Genomic DNA, 24,100 nt, shown 5'->3' with positions numbered 1-24,100 from the left:
ACAATAAAACACAAAACATACAATAATCACCTATATTTCATTAAATACAACTGAAAAAGTGGATGTTTCCATCGCCATTGTAAAATTCTAAGTTGAAAATTAGAATTTTACACTGGCAACACTTTCAAAATGGCGGTCTTCACTATTCACTTAAAACTAGCGTTGGTATGTGTCCCATTTCACTTTTTAGGCGCCACCATCTCTTCCAATGACTTGATTTCAGCTGAAAAGTAATAAAAAACGTGGTTTGTGAAAATTTTGTCAAAATCATAGCAGATATATCTTATTATAGCGTAGAGGACCCAAAGACCCGGGATGACAGAGGGTGCAATCAGGACAAAAACGAGTGTGTGAGGTCATAGTTTTAACATTGAAATTGGATAAATTACTGATATGGGGTTCTTGTCACTTTTGAATAGAACCACTCCATATCTTTCCTATCCCATCGACATCCATTTGTCGTAATAAGCGACTAAGGGATAGGCTTATAAACTTGGGATCCCTCTTGTAGTCAATGGGCTAGCAACCTGTCACTTTTTTAATCACAATTCCATCATTAAGTCATACAGCTGAATGCGGCCTTTCAGGCTTATCAAGACCGTTGACTCTGATTACCACGCAAGGGATAAGTGCTCCAAGTGCCAACACTTAAAAAATTTCCTGCACGGACATTTACTTTACATGCATCAGCTTTAAGCTGCTAGTGTATTCATAATAATATTATACACATAAATACATTCATATAATCATGTATATATCCATTGCAGGGTAGACAGAGCCAACATTCTTGTTAAGACTGTTGGCTTCAAGAATATTATAAATAACAAATTAAACAAACCGTTATATGTATGAATGTTATACGAATGAGAGTTCTGAATGTGGATGAAGCGAAGGAAGTATGCAGAGATCGTGGCAAGTGGAAAGAGGTAGTCTCTGCCTACCCCTCCGGGAAAGAGGCGTGATTTTATGTATGTATGTATGTTAAACAAACCCACCGGCAGCAGCCAACGCTTTCTCCTTCTTCAGCTTTTCGTCGCGGATCACCTTCTCCTTGGCTTCGATTTCACGGAACTTAGCTTCCTTCCTGGAGAGCCTGCTCTGGTGGAACGCCCCGTAGAGAATGCCGGCACCAAGGAGGGAGTAACGGCTAAACTGAAATTGACAAGGGAATTTCATTTAATTATTTAAATAAAATTATATAATATTTAATTAAAACAATTATCATAACAATGTATTCTCTCAGTCCACATTTCAATTAAAATTTTATGTTTGGAAAATTAATGTGAAGTTGACGTTATTTAAGAAAATGCTGCAGTGCACTAGGTTACTATTTCTTCTATGCTGACGCTTTGCAAGTGATTTTAAGTTATTTATTTGACATCGACCAATGTTGTGAAACCAGAGACATATGTTGTTTGATATGTCCAATAATAACCTCATCATGCAAGCTTGCTCATCTTTTTTCTGCAATGTTTATATTTCAATGTGAATTTGCTCTGAAATTCCCAATGGAGCAACATACTTCCACCAGCTATCAAATAGCAACCATCTTTACTAAGTTTGTTTGTGAAACGTGGGTAAAACATACAAGAAGTTTCTTCATCTTAGCTACATAATCATGCGAAAAGAGGTGAAGTGCTTACAAAACACAAGGCTTCAACTTGCCAATACCCTGGCTGACAAAAAGGTTAAGAAAACATAATTTTTATTTCTGGTGATTTACTACTTAAGTGCTAACTGGAAATATGAAAATTGGCATGATTACACGGTCTAATTATTGATGTACCTCAAAATAATGTTCCAAAGCACAAAATAATTGATGAGCAATTTGAAAAATAGTGTTACATAATGATAGATTTTATTTGATAAAACAATTATAATTACCCTGATGAGTGGTGAAACTCGCACTGGGGGTCCGTAAGGAAGATCAGACATTTTAATTATTGGTAATGTAATAGGGAAATAAGATTTTATAAGAAATCTTTTCTTTCAATGTCCCCCACAAAACCTAAGAAATTAATTTTGAGTGAGATTGAGACAGTGACAGTATTACATTGGTGTTGCAAGAGTACAGGTAAAGAAACTACAATTATGACAACAACAACAAAATGCTTTTTAACGTTTTCATTATTAATTCAAAATTATTCTATACGTTTTAATTAAAGACTTGATTAAAGTAATTGAATTTTAGAGTACAGTGCAATGAAGAATAATAGATCTTCATTCCATTTGATCATTTCATCCACTTTCCTTCAGTATCATGCATCGCCATCTAGACTGTTAGTTTTGCACCATATGACATTGACATGAAAAAATTCAGCATGTCACGCAAAATTAAAAACTTCAATCAGTCGTCAAAATGGCGTTACTCATGCCGATTGTGTCGGTCGCAATTTCTATTTTGTACACACCGTTTTTGCTTCTAATTTTATGTGTTATTTTCCTAGCATCTATTGGTAAATCCCTCGGCGTAAGGCGTCTCTATGTAAACATTCTTCTCAAGCTATTCGAGGTAAGATATTTTTTTTTTTACAATAATAAAATAATATCTTTAATTTATGAATAATTATCCATATTTAATACATACTAAATATTCCTATCTACCTTGTTTTTTTTGCTTTTTATGAGCTATGTTTACTTATCATGAGTTCTACATCTTTTTAAGATAAGGTTATGTTATTTAAACCCTACGTTGTTCCTTCAAATATTTAATGACTCATTTAACGAAGCACGATGTTATTGGTTTTAACTCCAAATGTTAAACATGGTTTGTGTTAATCGTGTGACATCATCTTGAGAATTAGACGTAAAACGCCGGAAATCGATCAGATCATACATGTGTTTGTAAACATATTTCTAAGAATAGAACTCTTATTCTCAACTTTTAGCTTCAAAGTTTAAGTTCCACTAAAAACTGCTTGAAGGTTTGACCTTCTCGAAGGAGTAAGGCTAAAATCTTAATCGCCCACTCTTGTAGGAATCTGTTTAAAACTTCATAAAAATCAATGCAGTAATCTAAGTATTTTTTTAGAAAAAAAAGATACGAAATATTCTCATACATACATTCATACATATATATATAATCACGTCTATATCTCTTGCGGGGTAGACAGAGCCAATTGTCTTCAAAAGACTCAATGGAAAAATGCTTTTTATCTTATTAAATTTGATACACACATACACACACAGATTATGTACCTACATTTTAATTTTTTAAGGGCTAGGCAAAGGTAGTAGTTACAAGACTTAATGACCATGTTTTCTGTAATATAACAAAAGATCAAATAATTTTTTTTTATATTGAATGAACCACACTGGCATAAAATAAGTCAATGTAATATTTTACAAAAAAAAATACTAGTAATAAATATTAACCCATTAGTCATTACACAGACCAATCAGGAAATTGTTATATTTTTGTCAGAAGGGCCTGCCGGGCGGTTCCCAGCACCATTACAAAAACCACTCTATCTCCTTTCCACGGATGTCGTAAAAGGCGACAAAGTGATAGGCTTATAAACTTGGTATTCCTCTTTTAAGCGATGGGCTAGCAACCTATCACTATTTGAATCTCAATTCTATCACTAAGCCAAACAGCTGAGCATGGCCTGTCAGTCTTATCAAGATTGGTGGCTCTGTCTACCCCGCTAGGGATATAGATGTGATCATATGTATGTATGTATGTAGTACTAATGTGTATTGGTTGGGGGCTCCAGTTGTTTTGATAATCATTAATCCTTTAATCTCTCGGCTGATAAGCAATTCAGTTATATCTTTTAAAACATTTTCAACAGATATCAATATAAAAATATATGATATGCCTACATTATGCAAATAAACCCAACTAATAATGTTAATGTGAAAGTGAGTTTGTTTGTTTGTTTGTTACCTCTGCATGAGTTATCTACTGAACCAATATCTTGAAATTTCTGAAGAAGGACACAGGATACCTTTCATCCTGGTAAAAATTAGTTCCCGTGGGATTTGTGAAAAACTGTATTTGTTTATAAACATACATATAATCTATATCTATACTAATATTATAAAGCTGAAGAGTTTGTTTGTTTGAACGCGCTAATCTCAGGAATGACTGGTTCAAATTGAAATTTATTTTTGCTTTGAATAGACCATTTATCGAGGAAGGCTTTAGGCTATAAAATATCACGATGCAACTATAAGGAGCAAAGAAATAATGGAAAATGTGAATAAAACGGGGGAAATTATTCATCCTTGAGGGCTTCAATGATGCCCAAAATAACTATTCCACGCGGACGAAGTCGCGGGCGCAGCTAGTCACGTATATATCCCTTGCAGGATTAATAGTGTCAAGTCAATAGTCTTGCAAAGATTGAAAGACTATGTTAAGCTATTAGGGCTAATGATAGAATTGAGATTCAATAGTGACAGGTTGTTAGTCCCATTGCTTAGAAGAAGAATCTCAAGTTAATAAGACTATCCTTTTAGTCGCCTTTTACGACATCCATAGGAACGACATCCAAAGAAACGGAGTGGTTCCATTCTGAAGTGACGAAAACCGCACGGCATCATGTTACGAAAAATTAGTGTTGCTTAAAATTAGTTTTCAAATTAGTGTTATCTATTGTTTTTTGTGTACCATAGTCAAATGTCATTGCTCGCTTTTTTTTAATAAATGAAATGAGTTTATTAACCTCTCTTATTCATTAATGTCGTGTGGTTACCGGCACTTGAGAGAAGGACCACTCCATATCATTCCCGTGAATGTTGTAAAAGGCGACTAAGGGGAAGGCCGAAAAGTCTGGAATTCCTCTTGTAGGCGATGGACTAGCGATCTATTTGAATCTCAGTCATTTCGAGACAGTTGGCTCTGTCTACCCTGTAAGGTATATAGACGTGATTATATGCATGGAAATAGCTGAACGTGGCCTTTCTTTTTCAAGACAGTTGGCTCTGTCTACCCCGCAATATAATGGATAAAGATGTGGTTATATATATATATATGTATGTATGTATGTCCGATCGCCTAAACTTCAAAGTCTAAAACATAACTTGGACACTGCAATTAGCTTATTAGTAATATCAGTTTCCCGCCACGTGACTAGAGTTTAGAGGTCATTCTGTTTACAAATGCACAGACATTATTAATTTATCCGACTACACAAAGGCAGGTTGTGTTTTTCGCCATTATACCAAGTAACGTGTAAGTAAGAGTGCCGTGCGGTTCCCGGCACCAATAAAAAAAAAGAATAGGACCACTCCATCTCTTTCCCATGGATGTCGAAAAAGGCGACTAAGGGATAGGCTTACAAACTTGGGATTCTGTTTAGGCGATGGGCTAGCAACTGTCACTATTTGAATCTCAATTCAATCGTTGAGCCAAATAGCTGAACGTGGCCATTCAGTCTTTTCAAGCCTGTTGGCTCTCTCTACCCCGCAAGGGTTATAGACGTGAATATATGTATGTATATAATTAAGGACGTCCTGGCAAAGGGTCAGGTCAAGAGTACCCGAAACCGCCGAGCTTGCATGAAGAGAGTTATGAATACGGATGAAGCGAAAGAAGTGTGCAGGGATCGTGGCAAGTGGAAAGAGGTAGTCTCTGCCTACCCCTCCGGGAATGAGGCGTGAACTATGTATGTATGTATGCTTCAAAAAGATTAATTCAGTAGATAACGCGTGAAAAGACAATAAACAAACATAAACATTCGCACTTATATAATAATACTAGAGGCCGCCCGCGACTTCGTCCGCATGGAAACCCTATAAATCCCGCGGGAACTCCGGTATAAAAAGTTATCTATATGTTATTCTGGGTCTTCAGCTACCTACATACCAAATTTCATCGTAATCGCTTTAGAAGTTTTTGCGTGAAAGAGTAACTAGCTGTGTGACTAGCTGTGCCCGCGACTTCGTCCGCGTGGAATAGTTATTTTGGGCAACATTGAAGCCCTCAAGGATGAATAATTTTCCTTGTTATTTTTCACATTTTCCATTATTTCTTCGCTCCTCATAGTTGCAACGTGATGTTATATAGCCCAAAGCCTTCCTCGATATATTGGTCTATTCAACGCAAAAAGAATTTTTCAATTCCAACCGTAGTAGTAGTAGTTCCTAAGATTAGCGCGATCAAACAAACAAACTCTTCAGCTTTATAATATTAGTATAGATATCAATCCACCTTAGGCCCGGCTAATGATTGATAAGTTATATCAACAACGTTGGATTTAGGTGGACATTATAAACGGTTCCGGCTGTTATCACGCGATAACACACGTTAAGCCGATGGGCCAGCGATCTTTGGACAAACACGCGTTAAATGGACAAACAAATATTAGTTAAAAGGTTTTTAATACATACATACATACATATAAATAATAATTATATACGGGACAGATTACACAGATCGAGTTAGCCTCGAAGTAAATTCGAGACATGTGTTACGAGATACTAACTCAACGATACTATATTTTATAATAAATACTTACGCCTCATAAATGTCACGTCTATATCCCTTGCGGGGTAGACAGAGCCAGCAGTCTTGTAGATACTGAAAGGCCACGTTCAGCTGTTCGGCTTAGTGACAGAATTGAGATTCATATAAAGTGACAGGTTGCTAGCCAGTCGCCTTAATCGGTCACCCAGGTACTACAATTTATACATACAGCGTTGGGAGTATTGGAGATAAATTAAAGATGTTTATTGTTCGACGAATCGATATATGTACGCGGACGAAGTAGCGGGCACAGCTAGTAGAGTAAACATGTATAGAAGGTGTCTAATACTTAAACAGTAAGTCAGTCAGTCTTTTCAAGACTGTTGGCTCTGTCTACCCCGCAAGGGACATAGACGTGATTATATGTATGTATGTAATGTAAGTCAGTATGCGTTCTAGTTGCCGATTCGAATTTCCTTATTAGAATAATTGATGATTAAACTAGATGCTTAGGATTGCATCTTGAGGGTCGTTAGAAGGTCGCTGATAAAGCAGTTGGATAGTGCGTGTTCTTAGTTAATATATGTATGTATGTATGTATACTGTTCTCTCGTAATAAATTTAATAGGCTCACGTTGAGAAATATGTGTATAAATATATGTATATGTGTGTATACAGGGTGACTTTTAATTCAACTGCATAAATTTAACTGTTAAGTGTACTCATCTAAAGGATATTTAAAAACGTTAAAAGAAAAATAGACATAGACATAAAATCACGCCTGTTTCCCGGAGGGGTAGGCAGAGACTACCTCTTTCCACTTGCCACGATCTCTGCATATTTCCTTCGCTTCATCCTTTCCCATGGATGCCGTAAAAGGCGACTAGGGGATAGGCTTATAAACTTGAGATTCTTCTTCTGAGCTATGGGCTAGCAACCTGTCACTATTTGAATTTGAATTCTAACATCAAGTCAAACAGCTGAACGTGGCCTCTCAATTTCTACGAGATTGTTGACTCTGTCTACCCCGCGAGGGTTAATAGATGTTATTAATTAAATATATATGTATGTATAATAACCTATATTTTTGTCTGTAACAGTACGGTCGACAGCATATAGAAGTAGCAAGGAAGGTGAACAGGAGCGACAGTTCTGATGATGAAGAGGAACCGCCAGTGCCTGATGATAAACCACCTTCTGCCATCATCAAGGAGAATGGGAGTAACGGTAAGAATGATCAAACTTGTTGTATTACTTACATACATACATTAAATCACGCCTCTCTCCCGGAGGGGTAGGCAGAGACTACATCTTTCCACTTGCCACGATCTCTGCATACTTCCTTCGCTTCATCCACATTCATAACTCTACTGTATAACATTGTATTACTTTGTTATAGATTATATATTTGAGAGACTAGATGTGCTCGCGACTTCGTCCGCGTGGAATATAGTTGTATTGGGCATCATTGAAGCACTCAAGGATGAATAATTTCCCCCGTTTTTTTTACATTTTCATTATTTCTTCGCTCTTAATAGTTACAGCCTTCCTCGATAAATGGTCTATTCAACGCAAAAAGAATTTTTCAATTAGAACCAGTAGTTCCTGAGATTAGCGCGTTCAAACAAACAAACAAACTCTTCAAATTTATAATATTAGTATAGATTTAAGAGATCTATATTTGTAAATGTCAATTCCATCATAAAGCCGCAGCCATCAGTCTTTTCAAGACTGTCGGCTCCGTCTGCCCCGCAAGGTATATAGACGTAACAGTATAAAGAGCTCCTCGTGCAACGGTTAGTATAAATAATCATGAATTGAAGTCACATGTCGTGTTCGACTGACTTAAGTCAACAATAAAAAACGTAATTGTATTGTTTTGAAATTGTAAATGTATTGTAATAATGTAATGGCCGATAAACTGTACAGTTAAATAAATACAATTTGTCCGACCTATGTAGGCAATATCTCTGAATGATATACATTTATAGTCAACCTTCTTTGTATACGACGAATTAATCGTTAAAATTATTATTTTCGACGGCCTCTGTGGCGCAGCGGTAGTACCTACGCTTGTCTGTGACACCGGAGGTCCCGGGTTAAAATCCCGGTCCCGGTTTTTTTGATTGACCTGTTTATCTATATAAGTATTTATAATAAAATATGGTATCGTTGAGTTAGTATCTCGTAACACAAGTCTCGAACTTACTTCGAGGCTAACTCGATCTGTGTAATTTGTCCTTAGCGGATGCAACGCTCAACCTTAAGGGTTTTATCTTGACTAACCTTACCTTAAGGGCCTATCGTGTCGGCGTGAAGCGCCCAGGTACATTGCGGTACCTGGAGAACGAGCTACTTCTCGCTCACTGTTCTGGTGGTTGCGATGGGGACGGTGTCGATATCCTTGCCTCCTGGCGGGCGCAGGGTTATGGGGGGGGGGGGCGGTTGGCAACCGTGATGGGGTCGTCCGGATCATGGAGCACATTCCTCGGGCGTCGGCGGCGCGACGGGGCATCTGGTCTTGGGGTGTAGTTTGCGGCCTGGACCACTAGGGGGTTGGGATACATACATACATACATATGATCACGTCTATATCCCTAGCGGGGTAGACAGAGCCAACAGTCTTGTAAAGACTGATAGGCCACGTTCAGCTATTTGGCTTTAAGATAGAATTGAGATTCAAATAGTGACAGGTTGCTAGCCCATCGCCTAAAAAAGAATCCCAAGTATGTAAGCCTATCCCTTAGTCGCCTTTTACGGCATCCATGGGAAAGAGATGGAGTGGCCCCATTCTTTTTTGTATTGGTGCCGGGAACCACGCGGCACAATATATATGCTACAATCCGTGAAATCTTGCGCGATTTAGGTTTCTCGCTGCTTTTGACTGATAGCGTCGCGTGATTTTGTTTTTTATTGTTTCAATCACACATTCAATCACGTGTTTATCACTATCTCGAGGTAGGGTATGTTAAGATGGTTTTTTTTTTTATATGCTTAAGCATTACATATGTTGGCAATTGACGGCCTCTGTGGCGCAGCGGCAGTACGCTTGTCTGTGAGACCGGAGGTCCCGGGTTCGAATCCCGGCCAGGGCATGATGAAAAATGAACTTTTTCTGATTGGCCTGGGTCTTGGATGTTTATCTTTATAAGTATTTATTATAAAATATAGTATCGTTGAGTTAGTATCTCGTAACACAAGTTTCAAACTCACTTCGAGGCTAACTCAATCAGTGTAATTTGTCCCGTATATATTTATTTATTTATTTTATTAATTTTTTTCTAAGATAGGGTATTCAAAGTTTTTGTGGACACAGGTCGCGCCGATGGGCACCTGTGGTCATGTGGAGAGGATGAATGAAAGCAGGTTGACTAAGCAGATGTACAAGGAGAGTGTGGAGGGAAAGGTCGGAGTGGGAAGGCCTAGACGAACGTGTCTTGATCAAATTAAGGACGTCCTGGCAAAGGGTCAGGTCAAGGGTACCCGAAGCTTGCAAGAAGAGATTTATTAATGTGCATGAAGCGAAGGAAGTATGCAGTGATCGTGGCAAGTGGAAAGATGTAGTCTATGACTACCCCTCTGGGAAAAACGCGTGATTTTATGTGTGTATGTATGAGGTAGACAGAAACTGCATTGTGGAAAAGACTGAAAGACCACGCTCAGCTCTTTGGCTTAATGTTACAATTGAGATTCAAATAGTGACAGGTTATTAGCCCATCACCTGAAAGAAGAGTCCCAAGTTTATAAGCTTATCCCTTAGTCGCCTTTTACGACATCCTTGGGATAGAGAAGGAGTGGTCCTATTCTTTTTCCTATTGGTATAATTGTATATATATCCTACTAATATTATAAATGCGAAAGTTTGTGAAAAGGTCAGGATGGCAGTGTGGATTTTTGTCTCTTTCACGCAAAAACTACTGAACCGATTACGATGAAATTTGGTATGTAGGTAGCTGAAGATCCAGAAAAACATATAGGCTTCTTTTTATCCCAGATTTCCCTCAGGATTGATAGGGTTTCCATGCGGACGAAGTCGCGGGCGGCCTCTAGTTAGTATATATTGATGAAATGTATAGAATATGGGATATTGAAATATACATATATATATCCATCTCTCTCTTACAGGTACAAAGATGACGGTGATAGAAAGGGAGGAGATACTAGGTCCATCGCCAGAGTTGAACTACAAGAGGAGTTCCAGTCAAGAGCGTATGCAAAACGGTCATAAAGAGCTTAAGAATGAGGTGAGCATATAATATATATATATTCAAGTGAAAAACCAATAATTGATGCGCCTTGTAGTTCCCACCACCAACTACGTTAACAAGTTAGTTCTACATTCATTCTTTTTTTTTAATGTAGACAATGTGCATTCGTCGACGATTAAGATTTAAGAGATATATATTTGTAAATTGACGACCGATGAAAATGCTGCAGTGTAGTTTGTTCCGCCGCTTCTTCTACACATGCGCTTTGGAAGCGATAGTAGTTATAATTAGATTGAAGTTATGTGACGTCAATAAGTGATACCTTGTATCCAATTTTGAAAATAAATCTTATTCTATTCTATTCTATTCAATAGGAAAAAGAATAGGACCGCTTCCTCTCTTTCCCATGGATGTCGTACAAGGCGACTAAGGCGTAGAGATTCTTTTTTTAGGCGACGGTCTAGCAACCTGTCACTTTATATGAATCTCAATTCTATCAGTAAGCTAAACAGCTGAACGTGGCCTATCAGTATTTTCAAGACTGTTGGCTCTGTCCACCCCGCAAGGGATATAGACGTGACTATATGTATGTATGACAAACCTATGCATAAGTTCATCAATAAACAGTTTATTTATTAGCTTACACCTGTGACTTCGTCCGCGGTGAAACGAAGTCTTTGAATAAGAAGGTCTCAGGTTCTTTTCATTCGATCCTCGGTCAGGTCATGATGGAAAATTAAGTTTTTCCGATATTGGTGATGTTTATCTACAAAAATTTAAATAATGACATCTACATCCTTTGCGGGGTAGACAGAGCCAACAGTCTCTGAAATACCGAAAGGCTACATATAGCTTTATAAAATAAATAAAAATAAAAATCATTTATTTCAGGTTTAATAAAAACCTATATAGTGTTAGTAACAGAGTGTCTTACAAACTATGTACATCAATGGGAATTACAATATTTATATTATTTTAAACACTATATTATGCGTTTTATTATTTTGAATATATGTATATTTATTATATTAATATATATATATATATATATATATATTTATATATATATATATATTAATATGATGTTTTTTTTTTATTTTATTTTCAGGTAAACCTGGAGTTCCACCTGTCTCACTCGCTGGACCTGGTTAAAGCTGGCATGGAGTCCATCATTGAGGATCAGGTGACGTCGGTCTTCGAAGCCGAAGAGTTGAGGAGTTGGAACTTACTCACCAGGACCAACAGGTATTCAATATAATGATGAAAAAAGAATCCCAAGTTTGTAAGCCTATCCCTTAGTCGCCTTTTACGACATCCATGGGAAAAAGATGGAGTGGTCCTATTCTTTTTTGTACTGGTGCCGGGAACCACACGGCACAAGTACGTTATAACCTCTTTGTAAGTACATAATGTTATAATCCTGTTTGTTTGTAAACTCTTTATTGCATATAAAAATAAATATAACAAAAATAGAACAGTCATTGGATATAGAAGAATATGTACACTGGCGGACTTATCCCAATCGGGATTTCTTCCAGTCAACCAAAACAAAAAGGAAAATCCATAATCAAAGAGGCATGGCGGATTAAAAGTATTGAGTCTATACAGGGTGACTTTTAATTCAACTGCATAAATTTAACTGTTAAGTGTACTCATCTAAAGGATATTTAAAAACGTTAAAAGAAAAATATCGGTTCATATTTCAGAAATAACGAAAAAAATAAAAGTATCAAAATCTACGATCCATTCAGCTGAGCGATCTCGACAACTCTGTACTTTACTTGATCTTGATACTAGAAAAATAATTTATTTTTGAGACATTTATTTACATGTTTAGTTTTAATTTCTTTTTGTAGTATTGGTCTTTAATAAAGCGTGTGACGTAGTTCTTGAGGGTTTTTTAAATGTGAAAATGATGACGTTTAATTTAAATAAAAATAGGCTCAAACGGCTCAGAAGCATGGGTATAGTCTATATTTAAAAGGATGCAGTTGATTTAAATGTCACCCTGTATATTAGTTTATATCATTATCTTTTGTTTCAGACAATATGAGTTCCTGACATGGCGCCTGACCATAATCTGGGCGATGGGTTTCATCGTCAGATACATGTTCTTGTTGCCACTCAGGATACTCATCTTCGTTATTGGGGTTAGTTATTTTTTTTTTATATTTTTTATTAATTATCTACTAACAAAACATGTTGTTTAATTTATATCTTAGGTAGTCGGCACGAAAGGCATTCGTGATGTTGAATAGAATATTAACTTGCGGGGAAGACAGAGCCAACAGTCTTGAAAAGACTGATATGAGACGTTCAGCTTTTTGGCTTGATGATAGAATTGAGATTCATAATAGTGACAAGTTGCTAGCCCATCGCCTACGAAATGAATCCCAAGTTAATTGGTCTATCACTGAGTCGCCTTTTACGAATGTAACCTTAATTGCACACTAGCTTTGCCCGCGACTTTGTCCGCGTGGAATAGTTATATTGGGCATCATTGAAGCCCTCAAGGATGAAAAATTTCCTCCATTTTTTTCATATTTTCCATTATTTCTTCGCTCCTTATAGTTGCAGCGTGATGTTATATAGCCTAAAGCCTTCCTCGATAAATGGTCTATTCAACGCAAAAATATTTTTTCAATTCGAACCAGTAGTTCCTGAGATTAGCGCGTTCAAACAAACAAACTCTTCAGCTTTATAATATTAGCATAGTATTGAATTTATATAAAAATATAAAAAATTGCTCAAAAAATAGTCTTGAAACCACAGAGAGAATGCCTGTGCCAGACTTTACCTAAAATGACGACTTTTTTTTAATAACACTAGCGCTAACAATTTATTTTTTTTTCCTTTTTTTTTTAAACTACCTAATGGCAACACCAGGTGTACACAACAATAATTACCACCACCCTGGTGAGCTGCCTGCCACGCGGCCGCATACGCCTGTTCTTCGGCGAGATATCATACAAAATGTCCAACAGAATTATGATCAGAAGTCTCTCGTGTGTGGCGACCTTCCACAACTTGGAGTACATGCCGAAAAAGAACGGCTTCTGTGTTGCCAACCACACCAGTCCGATCGATGTTGCCGTGTTGAGCATTAACAATTGCTACTCTTTGGTAGTATTCAGTTTTTTTTTTTCAGGGTTTTTGTTTTTTTGTGTTTGTCCCCTTATTTTTAATGTGAAGTGTTTAAAGCATGTGTGGGGGGGGGGGGGGGGGGATGTGGGTGGAAGTGGCACTTTTTTTTTAATTGTATTCTATAAAGAATTTTTTCAGTATTGTTATTTAAAAATTTTAAAAAGTGACCTGAATTGGCCTCTTATAAATCTCTAAAGGACTTATACGTAGAGAACATATTAAAAAAAAATGGGTCACTTCTACACGCAATATATAATGTGGGTATATACATATATATATGTACAGATTTGCTTCCCGGGCAATCGAGATGCTTCTTTATTGACAGCTGTATAGGGTGTCAATTTCAATGACACTTGAATGTCCTGACAATGTCCGAAGTTAACACCCTATATCTGTCAAAAAAGCGAGCCACCCCAATCATTGTCGCGTTACACCATCACGCTTTATCTCATCGGGTACAGGTCTGGTGGCTTATTGTTTGCACCGCGTGCATCGGAACCCTGCCGGACGGTCGTTTCAAACAGCGCGTGAACTACGCCGTTTCGATCATGTGTTTCAACTTCCTCTCCCGCTGTATATCGGCCGTGATCACGTATCACGACGCGAGGAACAAGCCCAGGGGTGGTATCTGCGTCGCGAATCATACGAGTCCCATTGACGCGCTCGTTTTGATGTGCGACAGCTGTTATTCTTTGGTGAGTGGATTTTTTTTTTGTATATAGTCTCAGATGTCGTCGTCGTGTTGATTCTTTATTAACTTTTGTTAGGTAATTAGTGAGAAATTTTACATACATACATACATATATAATAAATAGGCAAGTCTGTATCCCTTGCGATATAGACACAGCTAATAGTCTTGAAAAACTGAAAGGCTGCGTTCGGTTGTTTGGCTTAATGATAGAATTGAGATTCATATAGTGACAGGTTGCTAACACATCGCCTATAAGATTTATGCCGGGTAGTATTCTATATTTGTGCCGGGAACCACACGGCACAAACAAATCTGTCAACTTTTTTTGCTTGCTTTTAAAAATCATACCTGTCTACATTACAAATTTCAGTAATATATATTGAGTGGTTTTAGTTTTACGTTAATAGTCAGTTATGTTGTTACTTATAATTTTTTTTGATAAAAGGATTTGTTAAAAGCTTTCGATAGAATATTATTTTTATATTTGAATAATTTTTTTGAATCGTTAATCAAAATCATATATTTACGTCGTATTTGTAAATCAATTGTTAGTTATCTGGCTATGCATTGTTCATAATTTATACTTATTGAACAAAACATACATGGAATGTCGTAGGGTCCCCTCAGGGGTCTATATTTGGTCCCATACTACTTACGCTCCCAATTTTACACACATACATATAGTCACGTCTATATCCCATGAGGAATAGACAGAGCAAACAGTCTAGAAAGAAACGGAAATTCCACGTTTGGCTGTATGACTAAATGAAGTAATTTATTGATTCAAATAGTGACAGGTTGCTAGCCCATCGCCTACAATTTACACACAATTCCTATAATTACTTACATACATACATATGGTCACTTCTATATCCCTTGTGGGGTAGACAGAGCCAACAGTCTTGAAAAGACTGATAGGCCACGTTTAGCTATTTGGCTTTAAGATAGAATTTAAATTCAAATCGCGAAAGGTTGCTAGCCCATACCTAGCCTACAATTTTACTGTTTAAGTTCTGCAATAATTACTTTAAATAATAACTCTTTATTTAAGCAATTTATTAATCAATTTTAATTGTCAACATGTACTAAAAATGCAATTATTAAATAAAATTCCAATTGGTAAGTAAACGTTGGGTATTATTTCATTAAATGTGGAAGGAAAGCTTTTGAGCCGTTTATACTATCGTTCATGGGGAACATTCATTTCAATACTTTAACCTAATTCATAGGGGTTTTTTTAGTTCATGAGTAAATAAGCTTTTGGTATAAATAAATGTATTCTCAATATGGGCTTTGCATTAACTGTGCATGCATCTCGGGTAGTTTATAGTTATTTTAAGAATTATGTGAGTAATATTTATGTAACTACATTATTTCAACAAATAGAATTTTTAAGCATCTTTCATTGGACATTCAATTTATAAACAAAAATTAAGCGTATCACGATTTACTTATGTCATAAATGGATTCCGAAATTACTTGTAGCGTGAGCGATGATTCGGCTCGACCGCCACCAAAGGGAAGATCTCCCAGCAGGCTGGTGTGACGCCTGGGGAACCGCGCGACACACGATGTTGTGTCGGAGATTATATAATCTGTGAAATCTTTGCTTGCGCGATTTAGATGCTTCGCTGTTATTGGCTGTTGTGACTTGTGGCGTAGAGATGTCGCCACATACTAAACCAATTTCAATCAATTTGATATTTTAAATTGTTAGGCAATAATATAAATTGTTTATTTTTAATATTTTTCACAAAAAAAAACTATAAAAAACTTTTATAATTCGGTTTTCATAAATATTTTTTCTACAAAACCACTAAACATTCACTAAATTTGGGGCGTATCATTAATTTTAAAAGAAAACTTTAATATAAAAATATCTTACGATTTTTTTAGATAGGACAGAGACACGGGGGCTTCCTAGGGCTCCTGCAGAGGGCGCTGGCGAGGGCTTCGCCCCACATCTGGTTCGAGAGGTCGGAGGTCAAAGACAGACATGCTGTTGCTAAAAGGTAAGGTTGTAAAAATACGTGATATTTATACTATGTGCAGTAGTCGCCGGCTCATTACCGGGACTTTGACTAATTTTTTTTTTTGGCCTATTTTAGTTTGGCATAACGAGTTACGCATACAATTTTTTGTCATAATAGTTTTTTGGCCTAATTGGTTTTGGCATACTATTTCAATAGGCATAAATATAGTTTAGACTAATTAATTTTTTGCGCGGAGCAGATGTAGTGTAATGTGCTATAAGACGAGTACTTCTTAAGTTAGGTTAGGCTGTGCTAATAGTAGGTATGCTTAAAGAAATATGCCTAAAAATTTATGCCAAATAATATTATGCGTAACAATGATTAGGCTAAACAAAGGTATGCCATGTAAAATTATGACACAAAATTTTATGCTAATAGATAGAGAACCGTATGTATGTGTGTATGTTTCAGGCTAGCGGAACACATAGCTGACCCGAACAATCCACCCATACTTATATTTCCTGAGGGGACCTGCATCAATAACACTTCGGTCATGCAATTCAAGAAAGGCAGTTTTGAAGTCGGCGGCACTATATATCCGGTCGCTATAAAGTGAGTGATGGACCTTAAAAAATATATAAAAAAAAACAATAAAAAAAAACAAAAATAAAAAAAAACAATTATTTTACTGGACGGCCTCTGTGGCGCAGCGGTGGTACGCTTGTCTGTGATACCGGAGGTCCCGGGTTCGAATCCCGGTCGGGGCGTGATGAGTGAAGAACTTTCTCTGAATGGGATGGGTCTTGGATGTTTTTTCTGTGTGAGTATTTATTATTGTGTATAATATAGTATCGTTGAGTTAGTATCTCGTAACACAAGTCTCGAACTTACTTCGAGGCTGACTCGATCAGTGTAATATGTCCTGTATATATGTATTTATTTATTTATTTTTATACCTTGAATATTAACGATAGAATTGAGATTCAAATGGTGACAGGTTGCTAGCCGATCGCCTAAACGGAGAATCCCAAGTTTATAAGCTTATCCCTTAGCTTAGTCGCCTTTTACGTCATCCATGGGAATGAGACGGAATGGTCCTATTCTTTTTGCCATTGGTACCGGGAACCACACGGCGTTCATCTCTCTTACCTGCTACGTTTTACCATAACGCCATATATATAAGAAAACATATTGATTTAATTTTTTTATATACATATATATATATATAAGATAGATATATGTATACAAGAAGGGATAGGCTTACAAACTTAAGATTCTTTTTTTAGGCGATGGGCTAGCAACCTGTCACTATTTGGATCTCAATACCATCATTAAGCCGAGCAGCTGAATGTGGCCATTCAGTCTTTTCGGGACTATTGGCTCTGTCTACCCCACAAGGGATATAGACGTGACCGTATGTATGTATGTATATTTATATATTTTTTTTCAGATACGACCCACGTTTCGGAGACGCGTTCTGGAACAGCTCCCGTTACGGAATGCTTCATTACCTGTTGAATATGATGAGTTCGTGGGCCATCGTCTGCGATGTCTGGTGAGGCTCGTTATGATATGATCACGTCTTCATCCCTTGCGGGGTAGACAGAGCCGACTGTCTTGAAATTACAGAAATTCAAATAGTGTAGTGTAGAATTGAGATTCAAATGGTGATAGGTAGCTAGCCCATCGACTAAGAGTCGCAAGTTTATAAGCCCATCCCTCAGTCGCCTTTTACGACATCAATGGGAAAGAGTGGTCCTATTTGTAAAGTGTCTGAAATCACACGGCAATTATCTGATAAGACATTATACCATCTAATATTAAGAATGCGAAAGCGATAATGATGACATAGAGATTCAAATGGCGACAGGTTGCCAGGACATAGCCCACAAGAGTAGTCTCAATTTTATCCCATAGTCGTTTTGTACGACATCCATGGGAAAGAGGTGGCCGTATTCTCTTGTGCCGTGAACCACACTTACTTACGTACTCATATTTTTTTAGGTACTTACCGCCAATGCACAGATCTGCAAACGAGTCTGCGGTGGACTTCGCTAACAGAGTGAAGGCGAACATAGCGAGGAGGGGTGGACTAGTTGATCTGCAGTGGTGAGTTGTGATGTTTCTCACTTTTTTATTGTGTTTCTCGCTTGTTTTCTTTTGTTTCTCACTTGTTTTTTTGTGTTTCTCACGTGTTTATTGTGTTTCTCACGTGTTTATTGTGTTTCTCACTGAGAGATTACCCGAAATTCCCACGTGAATCGTAATAACGGGTTCATTCTGTATACGAACGCGTGGGCAAAACCAAAGCACGCCTTGAGTCATTAGAAGTACTGAGGAGAACATCAGTAATCTTTTATACATACATATAATCACGTCTATATCCCTTGCGGGGTAGACAGAGCCAACAGTCTCGAAAAGACTAATATACCATTTTTAGCTGTTTGGCTTAATGATAGAATTGAGATTCAAATAGTGACAGGTAGCTAGCCCATCGCCTTAAAGAAGAATCCCAAGTTCATAAGTCTATCCTTCAGTCACCTGTTACTACATCCATGGGAAAGAGATGTAGTGTTCCTATTCGTTTTTGGTTGTTATTTTTTTATATAAAAAATAGTTTTACTAAAAAAAAAGTTTTTTCTTCTATTACTATCCTTTTTTATTGGTGCCGGGAACCACACGGCGCTTCTTAAACGTATTTTTTATACGCTTTATTTTTACACAGGGACGGCCAACTGAAACGAATGAAAGCGAAGAAGGAATGGCGGGAACTACAACAGGAAGAGTTCAGTAGGAGATTGAAGGGAGAGTGAGATGTGTCACGTGTTACAATGTTTTTGTATCTAGAGACAGGGTCCGGGCGATGTAGACGCGGCTTTAGAATTATAGTGACTAACTTAAAAATCGATAATTATTTATAGGTGTTTCTCGCCAGTTTTTTTTTAAATACAGCATTTATATATATATATATATATAGTGATGTTTATCCGTTGCGGGGTAGACAGTAGGTCTCGGTAAGAGTGAAAAGTCACGTGCAGCCGTTTGGCTCAATGATGGAATTGAGATTTGAATAGTGACAGGTCGCTAGTTCATCGCCTATAAAAATTTATAGGGGATTTTTAAAAACACCTCTAAAAGAGTTTGCATTTATAAGTAACTGAAAAAATAACGAACATTCTTATCGGAATAATCAAATGTTATGTTAACGTCACTATACTGAATAACGTTATAATAAACGTTATAACGTTTACGTTGTAATAACGTTATATAATGTTATTAATTTTTTTTTATTTATTATTATAAGACTTTTCAAACATCACTCGGTAATTGTCATATCTTTTGGTTTCAAAACATTGGTTGACGTCGAATAAATTATTTTAAACTAAGTTTACTGCCGCTTCCAAAGCGTCAGTGCAGAAGAAGCGGTAACAAACTACACTGCAGCATTTTCTTCAATAACGTCAACTACTATTTGCATCTTATGTTAGTCTCAAAAAGTCCTTTTTTTTTAATAATTCTGATTATTAAATTTTATATTTAATTAATGCCCTGTGGTTCCCAGAACCAATACAAAAAAGAAGAGGACCACTCCATCTCTTTCCCACGGATGTCGTAAAATGCGACTAAGGGATAGGCTTACAAACTTGTGATTCCTCTTTTAGGCGATGGGCTAGCAACCTGTCACTATTTAAATTCTTTAGATCTTTTATATAATCTTTATTTAAAGAGATGGAGTGGTCCTATTCTTTTTTAAAACCGACATTGGCCTCCATGGAAATAGTTGTTCGCTGTGATGGTCCGAGCAAGTACGAAGTAAAAAATTTGTTTGTTTAAAAATTTTGAAAAATAACTATCATTTTTAAAGTCGGCTGAAAATTTGTGTTTGTACCTACCAATGTTTTTGTTTGAAATTAAAAGTCGTAGGTATTGATAAAAATGAGTGATAATGATGAAATGATGTGATATGGTGGAGGGACGTGAAACAAGATCGTTGGATATGATAACAAAATGTTGTTTTTTTTTTTTTTGTAATATTAAAATTGTACATAGATTATTTGTTTATTGATGAACTAATGAATGAGTTTGTCACTTAAAAAAAAAGGTAAATTACATACATACATAAAATCACGCCTCTTTCCCGGAGGGGTAGGCAGAGACTTAGCTCTTTCCACTTGCCACGATCTCTGCATACTTCCTTCGCTTCTTCCACATTCATAACTCTCTTCATGCAAGCTCGGCGGTTTCGGGTACTTTTGACATGACCCTTAATAAAAGGGAAATAAGTCGGGATAAATAAAATTTTGGTACTTCGCTGCACTGGTGTGCCGACCCGCTCTCTCTCACTTCTCTCTCTCTCTCTTTGACTCTTCAACTTGCAGTTGAAGTTGAGAGTCGCGGATGATGATGAAAAGATGTCTTATTTAAATTATTTACAATTATGTACATTGTTAATATATATAAATTGTATATGCTTATTGTTAGTAAAGGTGCGTACTGATTGGATAAGATAACAATGTTATTTGAACTATGTTTTATAATTTAAATTATTATTTTTTTCATTCATTATTTTGGGACACTTCATATCATTTAATAATTGTCATAGCTTTTGGTTTCACAACATTGGTGGACGTCAAATTAATTACTTAAAACCGAGTTTACTGCCGCTTCCGAAGCGTCTGTTGGACGGATGTTTATCTATATAAGTGTTTATTATAAAATATAGTATCGTTGAGTTAGTATCTCGTAACACAAGTCTCGAACTTACTTCGAGGCTAACTCAATCTGTGTAATTGGTCCCGTATATATTTATTTATTTATCTGCTGACAACTGTACCAATAGTATAACAATATGGCGTCGATAGATTATCTGTGAAATAGATTTTGTCATTAATAATTCATATCATAGGTAATACATATTTAAAAATAATAAAAGATTTCACTAGTTGATCGTAGATGAAATCTAAATTACATATTCTTCCTCTGGGTTTTTAGTCCCGGTTGCATCCTCACCTCTCTGGAGAGGAGCCCGGGGTATGCCTTAGACCATGGATCCTGGATTGTCTGAGTCAGGTTTTTACACGAAGCGACTAACGTCTGACCTCCGCAACCTTTGCAGGTAAACCTAACCCGTATTGGATCCATGGTTACACATCCAGTTGCCTGAATGGCAGGTTTCCTCACGATATTTTCCCTCACCGTAATAGAATCCGGTTAGTATTCAAACTAATGTACATAACTTTCAAAATAATCATTTAGATCGAGGTGGGATTTGAACCTGTGCCTTTCTGCGCATCGCGCATTTTAACCGGGCCTCAAAGATTCGAAAAAAATCTCAAAATCAGAAATACATATTATGAAATTTTAATTTATTTAAAAACTTAATTGGGCCTTTTAGACACAATAGGTGAACTTAATGCTAATAGCATTCTCTACCAGTCTCAAATATTGTTATCACTTTTCTAAGTCACATCGGCGGTATTCGACGGCGCAAAAAAAGCGCAACCTACCGCCGAATAAAATTTTTATAAAACAACGACCTTATTACGGGAATATTAAAGTTTCAGATCAAAAACAAAGCGTATCATGCTATCTCGCTCGTTATAGCGGATTCAGTTCGGTTCAAATGGCGCGCTCTGATTGGCTGTACTCACGCGCCATGCAAAAATTATTAAGTGCTAATACTTTGTAAAGAAAAGGTCGCTTTTTTGTAAAAGAAATATATCTTTAAATTGTATAAAGTTAATAAAGCCGATCTATTTTTGATATAATTAGTAACTAGCGACCTCTTGCGGCATCGCTCGCATGTAAATTGTAGTCTGTATGTAAGCTGATATATATAAGGTATAATATTTTTTTTGACATAATAATAGTCTCGTAATTTTTTTAATAGGTTATGCGGAACGATTGTTATGCCAAAGAGGTGCTTGAGTAATCAAATTATGCCATTTAAAATTATATCAAATAAAAAAAAAGTATTCCATCGGTCTTGTTTTTTGTCTTAGCGAACCGGTAATGGTGAACTTTTGTATATTTTTTGTAAATAAAGTAATTACTACGGTTTCTATAAATTATAATGACGTGTGACTGAATAAGGCATGGGATGCCTTTATTGTAATGATTTTGTAGTGATTTGTCAAATATAAGAATAAAGTAACTGAATTGTTTTTGGTTGTTTTTTTTGGCTTGTGTTTAAACGCCTACCAGAAATGCACCTATATTACTTCCAATAAATTCGAAGTGCCTGCCATAACGGATAAATGCTCACCAAATTGTGTATCACAAAATATTCTAGAAATAAAGCTATTTTGCTTTTTATTACATTCTATAAAAATAAATACACACCTTTAAAGTCAATTTGAGTCCAAATTTTGTAAATTATCGCTAAGGAGATGTTACCAATATTTTATTTTATTACTTTCATTTTAGTTATCTATGCTGAGGGAAAAAATTACAGTCAACCGCAAATATTTTTTTCATACCAAATATAATATTGATTACACCAAACACAAGTTACATAATTAATGCATTATGCATTCAATTATATATTTTTATGCAGTTACATAATTACTTTGTTGTCAATTATTGCAACACATAATGACTAAGGTATACAATGAAACAAACCATTGGTAGACGAGGAAATAAAAAATCTAAATTAAAACAGAAATTTTATTAAAGTGTTCATAAGATTAATTTAAGAATAATCAATGGCACTTCGAAAGGAACACAATAATTACAGTCTTATACAATCTTATCTTATAAGATTAATTTGTACTTAAAAATAATCAATGGCACTTTATATTTTACGTATATATTACGTTTATATTACGTAATCTTAGCTTGACCATAATATATTTTGGATTTTGGTTACATAATTTGATTACAATAAAGCAAATTTGAACTGTACATTTTGGTATCAATGTTACTGTTTTAGTGAAACAATATTTGGTGAGCATTTATCCATTTTGGCAATCAAAAAGAATATTTGTACACAACGTACGATTATTCTGACGTGTGTATACTTATTCTGAAGCTTAATACGTTTTACTTTGGGAAACTAAGTATAGATTGATTTTAATTTATATGGAGTTAATTTATTTTACTGGGTACTAAAATTTGGAAAACAAAAGCTATTTTGGTGAGCCCTTAAATTGTACCCGTTTTTTTTTAATGCCGTTAAAATTCATTTAGAAAATTTTTTTTTTGCATCCAACAAAATTCAAAGATTGAGTTAGACTCGATCCACGAAGTGATTGCTTCCTCCTGGCTTCAGTCCCGGTTGCATCCTCATCAATCTGGACAGGAGCCCGGGGTGTGCCTTTGACCAGGAATTGGGTGAGTCTGGTTTTTTATACGAAGCACCTACCTCCGCAATCCTTGCAGGTTAACCTGACCTGTATTGGATCGATCATGGTTACACATCCTGGTGCAGGAATGCAGGTTTGCCCAAAAAAAAAACAACGCAATTTAACGCCACCAATAAAAAGCGAAGAATTAATCGCTACTTACAAAAGGTTTTTCGCAAATTCCGTGGGAACTTTAAATTTTACCGGGATGAAGTTTTCAGACTTAATTTTGTATTAATTACTAGCTGTTCCAGCAAACGTTGTTTTGCCATATAAATAATTTTAGGTAAGTAATTTATAGTTAAAAAAAATTTAAGGGTGGACAACCC

The 24,100-nt window shown here is 36.2% G+C and overlaps 2 protein-coding genes across 4 annotated transcripts; one reads left to right on the top strand and one right to left on the bottom strand.

Annotated features, from left to right (window-relative positions):
* Positions 1 to 18: 18 nt before the first annotated feature.
* On the bottom strand, positions 19 to 2,050 carry LOC106138600 (ATP synthase subunit e, mitochondrial). The gene is made up of 3 exons (XM_013339789.2): positions 1,885 to 2,050; positions 996 to 1,152; positions 19 to 223 (listed from the first exon to the last, which is right to left on the bottom strand). The coding sequence occupies exons 1-3, from the start codon at positions 1,933 to 1,935 to the stop codon at positions 180 to 182; spliced, it is 252 nt and encodes an 83-aa protein (XP_013195243.1). The 5' UTR covers positions 1,936 to 2,050; the 3' UTR covers positions 19 to 179.
* Positions 2,051 to 2,336: 286 nt separating this feature from the next.
* On the top strand, positions 2,337 to 22,000 carry LOC106140802 (glycerol-3-phosphate acyltransferase 4). 3 transcript variants are annotated; one of them, XM_060953392.1, is made up of 11 exons: positions 2,337 to 2,512; positions 7,513 to 7,639; positions 10,538 to 10,656; positions 11,729 to 11,865; positions 12,665 to 12,770; positions 14,226 to 14,459; positions 16,352 to 16,467; positions 16,900 to 17,040; positions 17,879 to 17,983; positions 18,433 to 18,537; positions 19,154 to 22,000. In XM_060953392.1, the coding sequence occupies exons 1-11, from the start codon at positions 2,360 to 2,362 to the stop codon at positions 19,239 to 19,241; spliced, it is 1,431 nt and encodes a 476-aa protein (XP_060809375.1). In that variant the 5' UTR covers positions 2,337 to 2,359; the 3' UTR covers positions 19,242 to 22,000. The 3 variants fall into 3 exon arrangements, with proteins under 3 accessions (XP_060809375.1, XP_060809374.1, XP_060809376.1); XM_060953391.1 differs by lacking the exon at positions 14,226 to 14,459 and adding an exon at positions 13,507 to 13,743 and having other exon boundaries at positions 2,338 to 2,512; XM_060953393.1 differs by lacking the exons at positions 14,226 to 14,459; positions 17,879 to 17,983 and adding an exon at positions 13,507 to 13,743 and having other exon boundaries at positions 2,338 to 2,512.
* The last annotated feature ends 2,100 nt before the right edge of the window (positions 22,001 to 24,100 follow it).

This window comes from Amyelois transitella, chromosome 31 (assembly GCF_032362555.1).
Source record: "Amyelois transitella isolate CPQ chromosome 31, ilAmyTran1.1, whole genome shotgun sequence".
NCBI classification, from domain to species: Eukaryota; Metazoa; Arthropoda; class Insecta; order Lepidoptera; family Pyralidae; genus Amyelois; species Amyelois transitella.
Note: the sequence above shows the minus strand (reverse complement) of the source record. Positions and strands in the feature narration are given on the sequence as shown.